We start from the raw sequence: 16,727 nt of genomic DNA, 5'->3' as shown, positions 1-16,727 counted from the left end.
AAGTCAAGGACAAGCGCTTAGATACGAAGTGGGGAATTTGGCAGGTGGGACGTATAACTTTTGTGTTGCTTCAACTTTGTACAACGGGAGGCACAATTTTTACAATAAAAAAACAGCAAATGGCTCCTGTTTAATAAAGCTCAGATTGTACAATCCAACCGGACATTTTAGCAGTCCCTCTTGTTCTATTGCTAGCAGACAATCCTTTCAAACCTGAGTGCAGCGTACAGAAGGAGACACACATCTCTGCAGCTTTGTGCTCCTTTCGCATGCTCCTATAGACCTGCTTTAGGCTGAAACACTCAACACTTTGTGAGCAACAGATTATATCCCAGGTCATGAACAGATTCTCACGCAATCCGTTCAGGTTAGCTCCTTCTAGATCCGGCATGCTACACTTCTGCTGAGCGAGGTTAATGTGTGCAGAAGAGTTTAACACCCTGTCTAACGGAAGCTGAGCTCTTCCCCGGGAGCAGGACCAGCAACTCACCCGTGGGCACCAGGCCTTGGCAGAGCTGGCATTCGGAGCACTCAGCTGTCACGGCGGCTGCCCTGTGCACCAGGATCTCCCACAGTGCCCCACACTCTCATGTGTCTAGCTGCTTCAGAACCTTCTCCCAGCTGTGACAATCAAAAACCTCTCCAGTATCTCCCTCGGGACAATAACGCCTCCAGCTGAGGATGAATGACATACAGGAATTTAATCACATTGCTAACCAGGGTTTTGCCATTTCCCTCTGAATCAGTATTTCACGGAGTGTTGACACTGGCGAGTCAACCAGCGGTGGCTCAGAGTAAATGCCCCTAATCTCCTGCCTGAGAAAGCATGTGCACTAGGAGTAAAGCCAAAGTTTAAGAATTTTAAACTGAAGATTAGTTTGCCTAAAAAGAAAAAAAAAATACTTGTACTGCACTGTTAGAACAGGCTTGGGGTTCATGGTGGAGCTGCACTACGTACTGAGGTGTTCTGATCTTGGGCATGCCGTCACTGCTTCCAGCCCGATGTTGTGTTGGATAGCTGGACACTTGCAGTTGAGAGAAGAAAAATGTAAGGGGTAAAAGTTGGAAATGAAGAGACAGCGAGCCTAATTCCAGGAGACTTTAGGAATGATCCAGCAAAGCTGTAAGGAAGTTCAATAAGGTTAGTGAATGTCAGCACAAGAGGCAACAACATGCCTGTGTACAAGTAACGATCAATGAGAAAAGCAATACAAGGGGCCACACTCACAGCGCAACAGAAAACTTTCCTACATCTAAACTAGTGAAGATGTGTGAGATCACAGGCGGGACACTGTAAAATGCTCCTGAAGGACACAGCGATCGGGCAGTACACAAATGCACATTTCCAAGTCACAGATCGACATTTCAAAAACTGTTGTATCTTCATGTCGGAATCTGAAGCAACTTCAATAAAAACCCCAATACCAGTGTTCTCATGGAGCACGACCAGCTGCCCTTAGACTCTCAGGGAAAATGAAGAACATACAATGACCTCACCAGATGCTTACAGAATTACAGAGTAATGAAGACAACATGGTGTTGGCGCGGGGACAACAAACTCATCAAACAGCAAGAGGGACCCAAAAAACTTGGCCTGCAGATATGGAAAACTGCCATCTGAATAAAGAGGCACCATGTTAGGTAAAGACAGGCTGACCCCACCGAAGAAATGGCATTTTAAAAAATCTCTGTGAAGGGATGGTGGGCATTTTCAAGGCCACCGGAGAGATGAAAATACTGCTGAAAACTAACTTTGGTGCCACTGGCATTCCATTCTTAGGAGCCTCACATCACTCTAGAGGCTAGGTTCAGTGGGATTCTTAGATGCGGTAACACCAACACCTCAGCTAATGACTTCTGGGCAAGTTTCAGTGCAGATAAGCCGGAACTTGTTCTAGTTAAGCTCCACAGGCTGGATGGGGATGGATGGATCCTGCTTTTAGACTTGCTCAAATGAAGACATGTCCTGCCCTGGGGCTGAAGGCAGCAGGGTTTTAGCAAGGAGGGCCTGGGGGAGGGGGAGGCGGGAGCAGCTTACTTCACATCACAGTTGCAAATGCCACAGCCCGTGTCCCGTCCTGCAGGATAGTCACCATCCTGAGCGATACAGCAGCGACTGCAGTTTACTCACACCATTCCCTGTGCTGGCAATTCTGGGTGACTACTTCGGAAAGGGAAAAAAGAAATTTACTGGCACTTCAACAGTTAATGAAAAAAAGTTACTGATAGGGGTCGGTGCAGTGGCACACCATGCCAATCATGTGCATGTGCCAGCATCTTGTATTGGCTCTGGTTCGTGTACTGGCTGCTCCTCTTCTGATCCAGCTCTGCTTATGCCTTGGAAAAGCCCAGTCAAGAATGGGCTGCTGGGCCCCTGTGCCCACGTGGCAGACGTGGAAGAAACTCTTGGCTTCCGATCAGCTCAGCCACTTAAGGAATGAGCCAGCCAACAGAACACTTCTTTCTCTGTCTCTTCTCTCTCCATAAAAATCTGCTTATCAAATAAAAACACTCTTTTAAGAAATGAATTATAAACATGCAAATATGGTAACAAAACATCCTTACACAATCTATATCAGTTTAAGTAATTTATTTCAATAGAAATATTTCAGAAAACTGTACTTAAGTTCATGTTAAGTTAGCTTATGCAAACACACTGAAGATCACACACTCACATTTGCATATTAAAAAAGAAACAAAAAGTGGGGGAGGAACCAAGCTGCACATCACTCCAGGAGGTCATAGTGCAATCAAGTGCTGCATCGCAGAGCACCTCAAGTTCATTGGGACACAGATTAAAATGGCTCCTGTTTTCTGGTGTACTTATCCCCAGACGTTAGAATTCCTTCAGATTATGATGTGAACCACTTCCCAACGCTCTTCCCACACAAATACATCTCAGTAGGCCATAAGACAAAGAGTTTGTCAATTACCAAGGTATTGAAACACTTCACGGGTGGGACACTTAACTGTCCCACTTAGCACACCTACGAAGCCAGTCATTATCGGAGGTGACATTCTTGGGAAATGTATTGTTACCAGTTATTTAAAGCACAGCCAGTATTTTATGGTTCTTTTTTTCTATTAAGAAAAAAAGCTTTTCAATCCCAGATACCTGTAATTATGCATTGTTTTAATCTTGACATCACATAATAGTCCAAACGGCTAGAACCAAAATTTAAATTTTGCTAATAGCTCCCAAGAACCAGCTGACTGTTTAAAATAAACACCAGGAACTTCAGGTATTCCAACAATCTCAGAGAAGCAAAAATACTTCCCAAGTGTTGCCTTCACTTTTCAGCATATTTTCAAAAAAAAAAAAAACAACTGGCAGGTTGAACGAGTGCTTGACCACTCAGTCTTATCTGGATGGAGGAATGAACCGAAGGCATCCTCTCCTCTGGTCACAGGGGTTCTCATTACAAGATTTTGGGAGCTTCAACAAACCTAACAAGTCTTGCCGACTATATGAACATCTTAGTCTCTTAGGGACTTTTCCAAAAGGTCTTATTAAATCTCTGCTCACAACGACAACAGAAACAAAGTACAAATGGCCTCAGCTGCACGAGTGCCCCATCAAAGCAGGGAGATCTGTCTCAGGGTCCACTGGAGTGGGTTTAAACTGGAAACCCTACCTCGAAAGAAGACAGGGCAGGGCTTCTTTTAAGAGACAAGTTAAGACGGGCTGCCCCAGTTCCCTGGAGCACCTGTACAGCCGTTCCTGCACACGCCATGAGAAGCACTAAGCTCGGACAGAGGATTAGCACACATTCCTGAAGCGGAGGAGTAAGAGGGCCAATGATTCTTGGGATCGTCATGCTCTAAACTTGATCTTCAAACTGGTAAGGCACTGACCAAACCTTCCCCACTTGACAACTTGAGATATCAGCATAAAGAAACTGCTCTCAAATAAGCTTCTTAAGTTTGTATACACAGCTCTCTCAATCACTGTAAGTCTCCAAATAGGAAAGAAAAAAATCACTTTAGACACCCGCCATCATTAAGGGGGCAAAACCAAAAGATATTTGTTCGGAAAAAGTTCATGTGGAAAGCAATTAATCATCAATGTGATCAACCGGCATTCTTGTTCTTCTTCCTTTTGTATCTTAAAGCTTAAACAGCAAAGGATACCACTCTAGATGTAAAATCATAAACTTGCTACACTGGAAAGAAAGTGCACAAAAAGAGAGAAAATGAAAGCCAGCTTCAACGGCCGCTAGCGAAGCCAGGCCTCCTCGCTTGCTTTAGGACATCACCTCCACCTAGAGGGGCTGCCCTGCTCCACTGCGACACCTTCTCTTTCAGAAAAGGACCCGATGTTTTCGGTAGACTTTGAAGCTGAGGATTTCGTGAAATGTTATGAAGCAACACCGTGATCTCGTTTGCAGAGACAATTTAAAAACTGGGCATAAAGGAACACGGAGCAGCAGTGGACGATGGATGAAGTCTGCTCACACTTCTGCTTCCCACGAGCAGCATTCCCTGCAGGGTTTTTTGTTTTTTTTTTTTTTAAGTAGTGCATGAATCTAGTTTACATATTTAACCTTAAAAAAGACAAGACTTATGCCCAAGTCCTTTGACCAGTGAAATTCTAAGACATCAGTCCTGAGGTCAATGGGCGGCTCCGTCGGGGCCCCCGGGTCGACCAGCCGGCAGAGGCTCGCTGACAGCGTCAACATGTCTTCCTTTTCTCACAATAGTGTTTTTTGGGCACATGCGTATGAAGGGAGAAACCATTCAGGACTCAAAGTTTTTGGATCCCTTTTTGTGTGTTTAAACAGTAATACCTACATGGTGAAGACAATGTAAAAGGAAGGTGTGCCTGGTCAGCTCCTAGGTTCTTACAGTTCAGAAGGAATGCTGAAAATAACTCTTGGAGAGATGGGCAGTGCCCAAATCCAGAGCGGACATGAACCCAGACACAGCAGCCTGTAAGGGCACTTCGCAAGTGTTCTCATGGCTGGATTAGGAAAACCAAGCCTCCATGCTCAAATAAGTTGTAAGCTGAGACATGTCTCCAACTGTACTTGATTCATCTTTTATATTTACACAGGCCATATATTGTGCCAATTGTATGCTTAACACAAATCAGCTTGTGTTTAAATTACAAATTAAATTGATAATGAGTTCTGTCTTGGCTTGGGAGGAAACCCATGAGTGTAACGATGGCAGCAATTTTGAGCGCCAAGTCATGAATTTGCAGTTGAGGGTAGATTTAATAAGATTCATCTTCTGATGAATAAAATGTTTTTTCCTTGAGTTATTATCAGATATGATTTATTGAGCTGCAGATCAAAAACTCGCTCATACTATCTTAGTTTAGTTCATTTCTCCTAGTGGTTTCGGTCTGCCTTAAATGCTAAAATAACCTTAAAAATACTGACAAATCTTTTCAATTTCAGCCAATTACTGGACACAGCTCTTTAACAAAATGTAACACTATTCTTCTGCTACGCAAACATAAATGAACAGCTCAGGGCTGAAAGCGTCACACATCTTCCCGCTCGGCTTTCACTCTTTGGCAAAACTGTGTGATGTCAGGCCTGGACTTCCACAGACACCTAGTTTAGCTTATTTATGACAAACAAAGCAATAAAAAAATCCACAGGGTTCTCACAACATCTTAAAAAAAAAAGGTACATACACTATTAAAATGCTATTTCCAAAAAGAAATTAACAAATCAAGACAATTTTTTAAATGCAAAAAAAAAAAAAAAGTAATATGTGCAAGACTACAGAGTAATACTGCTGGCTAGGACCCAAACATGGGGAAGCTCAGAACATCAACCCCAGACTCATGCTGTGCAGGGAGCACCTTGCCTTTTCCAGCCTATGTTCAACACCCGGAAATCATGGTATTTTCTAACTGCTGCACGAGAAACATGTTTCAACTCTTTTTCAAGTAGAAAACTAAATTTTAATACTTAGCACAAAGTAAAAGCTCTTTTGGTTTTTGTCCTTTTTTTCCTTTAAGCTAAATATTTTCTATTTTTGTTTCAGGGACTCAAGGGCTAAATACTTTTCATATCAAAAAAAGTCTGAAATTATCTTAAGAATACAAATGTGAGAAATTTTATGTGAGGTCTAAAGTACCAGAAATCTTAGCAGTTAACAGTCAAGAAGTGTTTCTCACTCTGATCACAGCTGAAATGTATTACAATGTCCCGGGAATTTATAATTTCAACACGTAGTCTTGCTTTAAGACATTTTTCCCCCTGAAATTCTATGGTTTCTCACTTTCAAATTTTGTTTCAGTAACCAACATTTATCTTAAAAACGTGTGACTGCATAGAGGAGTTCTCACAAAACACCTAGGCCAATAGTGACAAAACATGAGCAGGGAGCTCTGGGGGCCTCCGGGGAATATGCTGCTGTGTCTGTGGCAAGCTGTAGAGAGAGAACTTTGTTGCTTAAAATTCCCAGGACCTCACACTTTCACCTGTATCACTCTTCAGGTTATTCTATATGTCTTTTGATAAGTTACAGACATTATGTACGTATGTAGAGTCTTTTTGAACAAATAGATCCTGAATCTCACACTGAACCCAAACAAAAATGAATAATAAAAAAATAACTCTGGCATTACGCACATAAAACACTGTAAAAGAAAATACCCTGGCAAAATGTCCATCAATGTAGAGGTTCAAAGTCAGGAAGGAGAAGGGCTAGTCTAATCAACTTGACAGAAAAGAATCTGAGACTGGGGTTACAGTTCTTCATACGCAGGTCTTTAGCCCGTTAGAACCAGCCATGTTTTCTGAAGCTTACTTTACAAAACCATCCGGCAAACCAACAGTCCGTTTTTGGACTGCCTGCAAGAAACAACGTCCTCCACACAGTCCCAAATCCCCCGTTTAGTGTTTAAACGCCTCTCATCCGAAACAAAATAAACAGCACCCGCCATCCCAGACAAACACTAACTCACGTTATTGACACTTCTAACTCCTACGTTCTCCTGGTGAGAAAACAAGCTAGGCTACAGAGGGCCAGAGGCCCCACCGACGGCGCAGGTGGGCTGCTGGTGGGACGCCTACTCAACTACCTTTCCCCACAACTTAAGATCAGCTCCTGCCCTGATCCCTAAGAAATAGGTTTCCTTTTTACGTGTATCTAAAAAAAGGTGATTCCCCCCTCCAAAATTAGTACAAAGTTAAAAGAAATGCAATTTTGCTACGATCTACTCCAAGCACAGCGCCAGAAGATTCACACACACTATTTGGTGTCGTGTTGGTTTTCCTTTCATTCTTTTAAGGCAGTGGTTTCCACAGGTCAGTTCAGAGATAAGAAGCATGGTTCATGGCAGTTTGTTTTCTAATTCCAATCGGTTCTCTGGGAATATCACACTTCATTCCCTGAAATTAGTGCTTTTTCGGTTCAGAACTCCGGAAGGCTGAGCCAAGCCCTGGGCTCTCCCCGGCACAGGATGGTATACAGCTGGCGCTCGCTCGCGGGTCCCAGTGCTCCGGAGGGGCAGGGTGCCACTCTGCTGTCTCAGGCATTTACTCAAAAGTCATCAAGTTTGTTGGAACCTAAAAATTAGAAGCATTATATTAAACTGTTTAAAAGTTCGTTTTCACAGGGTTTATTTTTTCTTGTCAGGATAAACCCGAATCTTTCAGACATTGATGAATAATGAAAATACCACCCTAGGCATGCTCAGAAAATCATAGGGCTGGGACAAAGGCAGGGGCCACCCTAGGTCCCTGCTGGCCCACAGAGAGGGCTCAGCATATGTGCACTCTATAAATTAAAGAATATACAGGGCCGCCCTAGGGAGCAATCCAGTCAAATAAATCTGCTATTTATTTTCTCATCAATTACAAAGTTGCTCAATAATTTTATGTGTTGCCAATGATTGCTTTGTGATGTCACCATAAGTACAGAAAAGAACACAACTCATTATCAGATAAATTATGTTTGGATGCCATGCCTCTGAAGAGTTAATAAGTTATGTAATTCATTAGTTGACACAACGTACAGGTTGGGTCACATTTGTTTCCTTCTAATTCTGCACTAAAATAACATGACTATCTGACACCTATTAATTTCTGAGTGGAAAACCTCTACTGGACAATACAATCCTAAATGAAATATAAATCAAATTCAGGACAAATTCTCATGTGCCTTAAGTATAAAAACCCGTATTTAAGCACAGTAAACATTTAAGTCGTCTCAATGAGACTCAAGCTAGTTGGCATCATGTTAGTTTTCAATACAAAACTGCACAGGTTTCACCTGAAGCTTGTCACAGCTCTGATTATTTCACTTATAGAAAAGAAAAAACAGAAAAAACACGTGGCTAAACTGGTACTGCAGGAAGGTTCCGTGAAAATTCTGTTGATTACACACACTCTCTAGAGCAATCTGGGAACCTGCAGATGGCTTCTCTCTTCTTCTCTCTCTCTTTAAGCATTTATCTACTTACTGGCAAGGCGGAGTCCCAGAGGGAGGAAGGTGTGGGCAGACAAGGGAGAGAAGCAGCGAGAGTCAGTCTGAAGCCAGGAGCTTCCTCCGCGTCTCCCACAAGGGTGCAGTGCTCAGGCACCTGTGCCATGCTCTGCTGTTTGCCCAGGCCCATCAGCAGCGGGCCATCTGGCCCTCAACCTGGTGCCCACACGTGATGCTGGAGCTGTAGGCTATGCCATAGTGCTGACAACTGAGCTTTTCTTTCTTAACTAAAACTTAATACCATAAGTTCTATTTTTAAGAAAGTATAGTAAGCATGGGCCCGGCGCGATGGTGTAGTGGTTAAGGTCCTCGCCTTGCACGCCCGGGATCCCATATGGGCGCCGGTTCTAATCCCGGCAGCCCCACTTCCCTTCCAGCTCCCTGCTTGTGGCCCAGGGAAGCAGCCGAGGACGGCCCAAAGCTTTGGGACCCTGCACCCACGTGGGAGGCCCAGAAGAGGCTCCTGGCTTCGGATTGGCTCAGCTCCAGCCGTTGTGGCCTCTTGGGGAGTGAATCATCAGATGGAGGATCTTCCTCTCTGTCTCTCCTCTCTGTATATCCGCCTTTCCAATAAAAATAAAAATAAATCTTTAAAAAAAATAAATAAACCTAATGAAAAACATTAAAAAGAAAAAAAAGTATAGTAAGCAAATTGAGAAAAAGTCAGACTTGGGCAAAGGAGAGTCTGTCCCTTCCATCCTGCTCTAACCTCACAGGGACAGGAAGCAGTTTCCTGCCAAGGTCCTTCATGTTCCTGCAGAGAGAGCCCGAAGCGGAACCAGGCCCTGTGCTGCGGATTCACAGTGTGAGAGTGTGGACTGACGGGACTTACGCACAGGTGGCACTAGGGTCAACCTTTCTTCTTTTTTAACTTTGTAAGTACATTTGGTCTGAATTTCTACTTTTAACTAGTTAACTTTGTGCACTACATACCTCATTACATTAAAATCAGCTACTGACAACACTTGCCATATACTTCAGTATTACCAATACCCTGTGTGTCAATGATGATGAAATACATTTAGAACCTAGTTCTGGAAAAAAGTCTAGAGAAATTTTTGTAACTGCAGTTGTACCAATTGGTGGTTCAACTAACTCTGCAACCCGGTTTGAGGAGAACAACACAACAGGCTTATCCACAGCTGAAAACCTTTCAGTGCAATGAACACAGTCACAGCCAATGGTCTCTGGCTTTACTGAAATCATGGGAGCCTACATCAAGCTGTCAGCTGATCAAATTAAGAATCACAGAGTGACTTGCACCTATTTCAAGTATTGTGCAATTTTACCCTTTCTACCACTCCACACACTCCCTGACCTGCCGTTGGTTCCCTTCTCTAACACTGGAAGCTCGCTCTGCCTCAGGGTCCTTGCGTCTGCTCTACCCTCTCTCAACAGTCCATTCTACACCAGGCCTACGCCTCCTGGAATTCAAGTCAGCACTTGTACTCCGTAAGACTCTACTGCTCACCTGGGCTTCTCTAAAGCTGTCTCTTCTCCTACACCCTGTATCCTATCATTCTATTGTTTCTACATGTAGTTGTTACTAGTTGAAATGTTGGGGGACACGGTGTGGACTTCATCCCTTAGGGCTATTGTCAACAACAGAGATGCTCACCTGTTGTTTGTTACTTTGGCAGGCTGCACTCAAATGCTTAAACCATAGCATTGCGTTCATCCTGCTCCCAGCTTGAAACTTGTATGAATTTCCTGAAATGACCAAAATAAGGGCAGGATAAAAACATGAGGACCATGACATACAGTGGTCCTGCAGGGTGGCTAAGACGTGCTCAGTACGGCCAGAGTTGTCAGTTGCACATTCTGCTCTTTTCGCAGATGATTTCCAACACAAATAAAAACAGGAGCTCTCTATGTAAACATTCCTACCCTATCATATGTTCATCAAGTCACTGTTTTGTTTGTGGAGTCACAAAATAATTTTATCTGCTTAAATGTAAAATAAAGCACAACTAAATAAAATAACTACAGCTGCATATGATTCAACATAGCCCATCTTATAATTTTTGTCATTTCTTTTATAAATTCCAATGGTCAAAAGTCAATTGTATTTTATTTTTCATGTCTCCTCATATTACATGTATGGTATTTTAATTCATTTGGAAAGTGATTTAAGTCAATAACTAATTGAAAGTAACACAACCACTTAAAGGAATATTTGGACACTTATAGAATTTAGGAATTCCAGTCGGGGGCAGGCTCCGTGATGCAGCACATTAAACCGCTGCCTGAGATCAGCATCCCACGCAAGTGTCAGGGCAAGCCCCAGATGCTCTTCTCAAATCCAGCTCTCCGCTAAGGTGACTGAGAAGACCGGAGAACACGGCTCAACCACCAGGGCCTCGGCTGTTCTTATGGGAGAGCCGGGTGGAGTTCCTGGGTCCTGGCTTTGGCCTGGCCCAGCTCTAGTTGTGCTGCCACCTGGGGAGTTAACCAGCACACAGGAAATTTCTCTTTCAAATAAATAAAAATCAATCAAATATTTTCCATGGTAACAGGTAGGGATGCCAGATCCCCACATGCGTCAGCTTGAGACCCTGCTGCTGCTCATCTGCCTCAGAAAGCAGCAGCAGATGACCCAACCTTAGGGCCTTGACACCCCCATGGAGACTTCAACAGAGTTCTGGGCAGCGGGCTTTGGGCCAACGTAGACCCAGATGCTGCAGTCATTTGGGGAAGAAACCAGCGGTTGGAAGATTTCTGTCTCTCTATGTCTCTCCCTCTTTCTTGGCGACTCTGCTTTTCAAACTAATCAATCTTCTAAAACAAATCTATTTTAGGATATAGATGAAAAGGTACTGCCTACATGGCAAATCTCTGAGATCTTGGAATGACAATCGGCTATATTCTCAAATTCCCTTCTCCTCTACCTCTCTTTTTGGTTAACCTTTTGAACGATTACTTGGACTTTTAATTTTTAAGCTTAACACCCATGAAGCAAATAACAAGCAGTCCTAAAGACACTGACTGCTCTACTGAAACACATTCTGAGACCCAAACATTTCACTAGGTGAAGCCCATGTGGTTCCTTCAAAGCTCTACCGAGCCCGACCACTCGCCTCTCTCGGAGTCTGTGAGCAGGAAGAGGTCCGGGTGCTCTGGGTCGTCAGCCATCATCACCATCCAGCCCACCACGGAAACGTTCTTATTGGACGTTGACTTGAACTGAAAGATAAAAAGATGAGGAGTGAAAACAAAGTTATGGCTATTCTAAACAAAAACTAAATGTTACAGAGTGTACTTTGAGTTCCCCTTGAGACAAGAGATTTGTGACCTGCTGGTCCAGGTCATTTGGGGGGGACAACCTAGGTCCTTGAGTTCCACCCAGATGTGCCCTCTTTACTTGGCTTCCTTCTTTCCAGAACTTTCCCAGCTGCAGCTGTGCATCAGGACCAAACTCTTCTGTCTCCTCTCCCGAGGACAGGAGCTGTTGGTGAACCTGATACACTCATCTTTGCTGTTTCTTCTAAGTTGCTGCTCAGCTGCTTGGAGCAGATCCGTTTGTATTTTAACAGCTACAAAATGTCTAAACTTTGAGACTGAATGAACTAGCCAAGCAGTGCTTTCAGATAATTTTTAACAGCAGCATTTTTACCACATGTCTCATAAAAAAGGTACTCTTAACTTTCATTTTTTTACGGCTATAGTTAATTTTTCTTTTATTATTACTTTAGTTAACAGTTCTCCTTCTAATCGTAAGAACCGGCTATTATAAACACATTCATTTCATTCACGCATAGAAGTGAAAAGCACACCAAGTGATGTACTGGCAAAATGAATTTAGTATTATGTCAAGAAACAGGTCTACAGGAAAAAGTAATTCCAGCAACAGAAGGTCCTCAGATGCCAGTGAGATATGCAGCGTCCGCTGGCCGTCAGCTGGATCCCTCTGGGCCGAGTCCTCTCTGCACAGCTACACAAGACACCACGTGGGTGCCTGCTGCGTGGACTTCTGCATGCTGGTGTGGACGCTCGCGTATCTCTGCTATTATAAATACGACTGCATGCACGTTGGGGCACTTCTTCAAGAACCTGTGCAGCAGACGTTCTCACGTGAGGAATGGCTGCTTCTCTTAAGTCACCACAAAAACGCCAGCACTGAAACTCCTGCCCATGCTGGACACCAAGTCTCTGTTCCCCCAGCTCATGGCCAGTGCAACACCGCCAACCTGTAAAGTTTTTACCTAACATCAGACATCTTTAACCTGTGCTTCTGGATGACTAATGAGGTTGACCATGTTTTCACGCTGGTAAGACATCTGTGTTAGCTTGACTTACTTTCCTTTTCCAATCTTCTGTTTTATTCTTATTTGCTCATGGGAGGTCCTGACACATTATGGACTTTTTTTTCACATTATGGATTTTTTTTTTAAACTTGATTTTTAAATTTAACTGCTCAAATAATATTTACTCAGAGGTAGGTTCAAATGTCTGAAAATTTTTTTTTTACAATGAATATACTTCCTTGAAACACTTTTTACTTTGAATATGTTCCTTTTTAGTCATTCAAAAACAGAAACAAAAAATTTATTTCTCCTTTCATTCCAGCTATTCTACCTGTCTAAGCAACTTACTGCAGAAAAAAAAAATATACATTGGATAATATGAAAATATGGGAAAATACAAGGATGCAAATTTCCCTTCTGCACTTATATGTATAAATGAACAAGTGAATTTTCACTAGTGTTTTTCTCCTCCAGTTTTCCATTTGTATTTGACCTTGAACACTCAAATCTAAGCTGAGAAGTCAGATTCTCAAGATTCCCAAGACATTTAATACATACAACCATATGACACTAACATTAAAATTCTTTAATTGTGCTAACAATGGTTTTGATAGTTTTTTTTTAAACAAATATAATCCAGATTCAACCAAGACCCTATCCCTACTCCACATTCTAGACTTTGTATCCAAGACAAATTTATCTGGACAAATTCTGCACTTTCTATCCAAGCCAGCTGACTCACAGAACATCCCCAAATCGGGATTGGATTATTTCCTCATGGGAAGAACTAGGTTAAATGTTTTGGCAAGTATACAATATAGATGGTACAATGTTTATTTTTTTTAATATATAGATTTTTTTTGATTGGAAAAAAGGAGAGGCAGAGATCCTCGGCACACTAGCTCACTTCCCAGTGGCCATAATGGCCGGAGCGGAGTGGAGCTAATCTGAAGTCAGGAACTTCTTCCAGGTCTCTCACGTGGGCACCGGATCCCAAGACCTTCAGCCATCCTCTACTGTCTTCCTAGACCACAAGCAGGGAGCTGGGTGGGAAGCGGAGCAGTTGAGACATGACCAGCGCCCACAGGGGATCCCAGCACACACAAGGCGAGTGGGGTATCACCAGGATATCACACGGGGCCACTGTTCTTCCAATTTGTGTATATTTTAACTTTGTTTGAAAATGATGTAAATTTTAGTCCCACCAATGCTTTTAGTTCTGTGCAATATTTTTTCTATTCCGCAATTAATACTAGATACGGACATGGGCCTATCCTCTGCCCTCCATTCTTCGTATGTAATTCTGTCTTTAGTCGTAACAGTTCTCATTAGGAAAGATGAAGAGCACAGCCCATTTCCTTGGTTCTCATTTTGATTTTCCCACATCTGATTATGCTAGAATGTCTAAATTATTTTGTACAAATTGCTTATCATAAATCTCACACAACTAAAATAACTATTAAAAATCAGAACTACAACAGTAGTAATGTTGTATGCATCAGTAGTAGTGCCAGACAGAATACTTAACATATGCCTTAGATATCAAATCTGGTTATTTTATAATCTCTCTCAACTTGAATGTTGTCTAACTGAAGCTAACAGTAGCAAGCAGTATTTTGAATACCTACCTATATGTACTTATACATTCTGGCAATGCAGACGGGGAAGGGAAGACACATACACTCCTCTCTCTCTCTCTCTTCTCATCTGCTGTTTCACTCTCCCGACACTTCAAGTCAGGAGCTGGAGCCCTGGCCGCTGCTTGCCGGGCTCTGCATCAGCAGGAAACAGCCCTGCCACTGCGATATGGACTGTGGCTGTCTTAACCGTGGAGCCAAACGTCTGCTCCGGAATCCAGTTTTTCAAAAATCTATTTATTAGAGAGGCATAGTTGCAGAGAAGAGCTAAGAGCCAAGAGCTTCTCCTGGGTTTCCTAAGTGGGCACAGGAACTCAGGGAGTTGGGCCAGCCTCTGGAGCTGGATCTGAAGTCAAGTATTGCAGACACAAGATGGTGGCCGTATGGGGTACCGACCCCGCAGGTAGAGGCTTAACCTGGCGTGCCACCGTACTGGTCCTGATAGCTCTGTCTCTTACTTCAACCAAGAGCTATCTAAATAATTACAACAGAACAAGGAGCCAAAAAGGCTAGTGTTCAAGAACACATCATCCCATTCAGGCATTATGAAACTACGAGTTAATCAGGCAAACCTAGGAATATATGTAACACCAAAGGAAATCGAAGGAATGGTCAATGTGAAGTGTAGGCGGTGACAGGCTGTGGGTATGGCTGGAAAAGAAGCAATGTCATCCTCCTGACCCCCTATGCTGAGTCACACCAACAATGCTCTCTTTTAAGCCTTCAGCTTGACTAAGGGCTAGAACTGGGAGAATGAAGAACTTCCCTGAAGTAAGAAGTGTCACGTGATTATAAGCAGAGAAAGAACTTAAAAAAATTTTTTTTGAATGACTTAACTTTCCTCAACAGGGTGAGCCACTTAATTCTCCCCCTTCCCCAAAAGTATATAAATTAGAACTGAATTCAACTCAGAGATTTAATTAATGCAATACATAAAATGATTATTCCTTTTGAAGTCTGCTTCACCCCATGTCAAACACAGCAGGCAAGTCCAGGTTCCTGGGCCCCTGCCGCCCTCGGGAAACCCGGAGGGAGCTCCTGGCTCCTGGCTCCTGGCTCCTGGCTCCGGCCTGGCCTGCTCTGACCGCTGCAGCCGTCTGCGCAGTGAAACAGCAGATGCAAGATCTCCGTGGCTCTCCATCTGGCGCCTGTTTTTTTTTTTTTTTCTTAAGAAAAATTAAAAAAACAAAACAAAACAAAAAAGCAAACAAAAAAAGACACAATAGCATGCAAAATAAATTCAAAGGAATTCTAGAAAATAAGATCAAGAGTCCTAAGTAATGTGAAATGCAAGACAGCACACAGCAAGTACTGTGCTAAGTCACCGCACTGGGGCCTGACGTACACAACTTCAGGCGCCGTTCCAAACCGCTGCACTGGGTATCTTAGGAGCTGAGACTCCAAGGCAATCATGTCGGACATGTTCTGAACCACAGACTCGGGCCTGGGAAAGCTCTACTACCAAGATAGAAATCTGTAATGTGCAATTTTGCCATTGGCAATGGAAGGACATTATTCAAAAAAGAGATTTTAAAATATGGAAGTTATTCCAAGGCCTTCCTTGGAATGGCCCACATGAATAAAATTTCCATTACAGCATTCCTACAGGGAGTAAGCATAAGAATTTCTGGATTAGAACATATGGGATAATGAAAAATAAAATATGGGGAAAATGAAAAGCAAATACCACCCTCTTCACCCTGCCAAAGTCCTGGTATCCTATAGGGACTGTTTTCTTTACGGCCACAAAGAACCAACTATGCAGCGAGGCGAGCTTTCTGGAGGAGGGATACGCACGTGTTTTCTCTCTGTAGCCTTCAGGGACTTGGCGGCATAGTAGAAGAGCTGTGTTCCACAGAGAGCTGCCCAGTACTTCGTCCAAGATGCTACCTGGGGAGGACAAACGCGTGAACACCATGAACTCCCCCTGGCTCCTCAGCTCCCTCAATCTGCAGTGCCCACCATACACTCCATCTCTGTCACCGAAGGTCCGACAGTGGGATACTGTCACTTCCGGCACCATCTTCCTTTCCTTGTCTTCACATCTAGCCTGTATTTTGTGGTCCAACACTAGATCCATTCCTTTCTAATCATGTAAGTGTACTACAATAAATTATGATCATTTATCGCAAATGGAAATCAGCAGCACTTCGCTTTACCAAATCTGGTTGTCTCTGGAGACAACTGTTTCATACCTTCTTTTTAAAATTCTAACTACCAACCCCTCACCCTGACCTTCAGTTTCAATGACATCACTGCATACTTTCTACAGGAAACCAGCGTCAATTCCATCTGTTCTTGCAAAGCTATCTCCATTCTGGCCCCTACTAGCTTCTACTCTGCCCATTTTCTCAACTTACTTCATCTGGCTTCACTGCTGTCAAGGTCACTGACTGAT

The 16,727-nt window shown here is 43.1% G+C and overlaps 1 protein-coding gene across 3 annotated transcripts in view; it reads right to left on the bottom strand.

Moving 5' to 3' along the window:
- Positions 1 to 2,575: 2,575 nt before the first annotated feature.
- RALGPS2 (Ral GEF with PH domain and SH3 binding motif 2) overlaps positions 2,576 to 16,727 on the bottom strand; it is a 138,299-nt gene continuing 124,147 nt past the window's right edge. For all 3 annotated transcript variants that reach the window (XM_040984315.1, XM_040984314.1, XM_040984316.1), the window contains 4 exons: positions 16,127 to 16,219; positions 11,526 to 11,631; positions 10,067 to 10,158; positions 2,576 to 7,529 (listed from right to left, as the gene is read on the bottom strand). In XM_040984315.1, coding sequence (XP_040840249.1) covers positions 7,500 to 7,529; positions 10,067 to 10,158; positions 11,526 to 11,631; positions 16,127 to 16,219 — 321 coding nt within the window. In that variant the 3' untranslated portion in view covers positions 2,576 to 7,499. The remainder of the gene's footprint in view (positions 7,530 to 10,066; positions 10,159 to 11,525; positions 11,632 to 16,126; positions 16,220 to 16,727) is intronic.

Source organism: Ochotona curzoniae, unplaced genomic scaffold (genome assembly GCF_017591425.1).
Source record: "Ochotona curzoniae isolate NIBS_2020 unplaced genomic scaffold, NIBS_Ocur_1.0 contig_4105, whole genome shotgun sequence".
Taxonomy (NCBI): domain Eukaryota; kingdom Metazoa; phylum Chordata; class Mammalia; order Lagomorpha; family Ochotonidae; genus Ochotona; species Ochotona curzoniae.
Note: the sequence above shows the minus strand (reverse complement) of the source record. Positions and strands in the feature narration are given on the sequence as shown.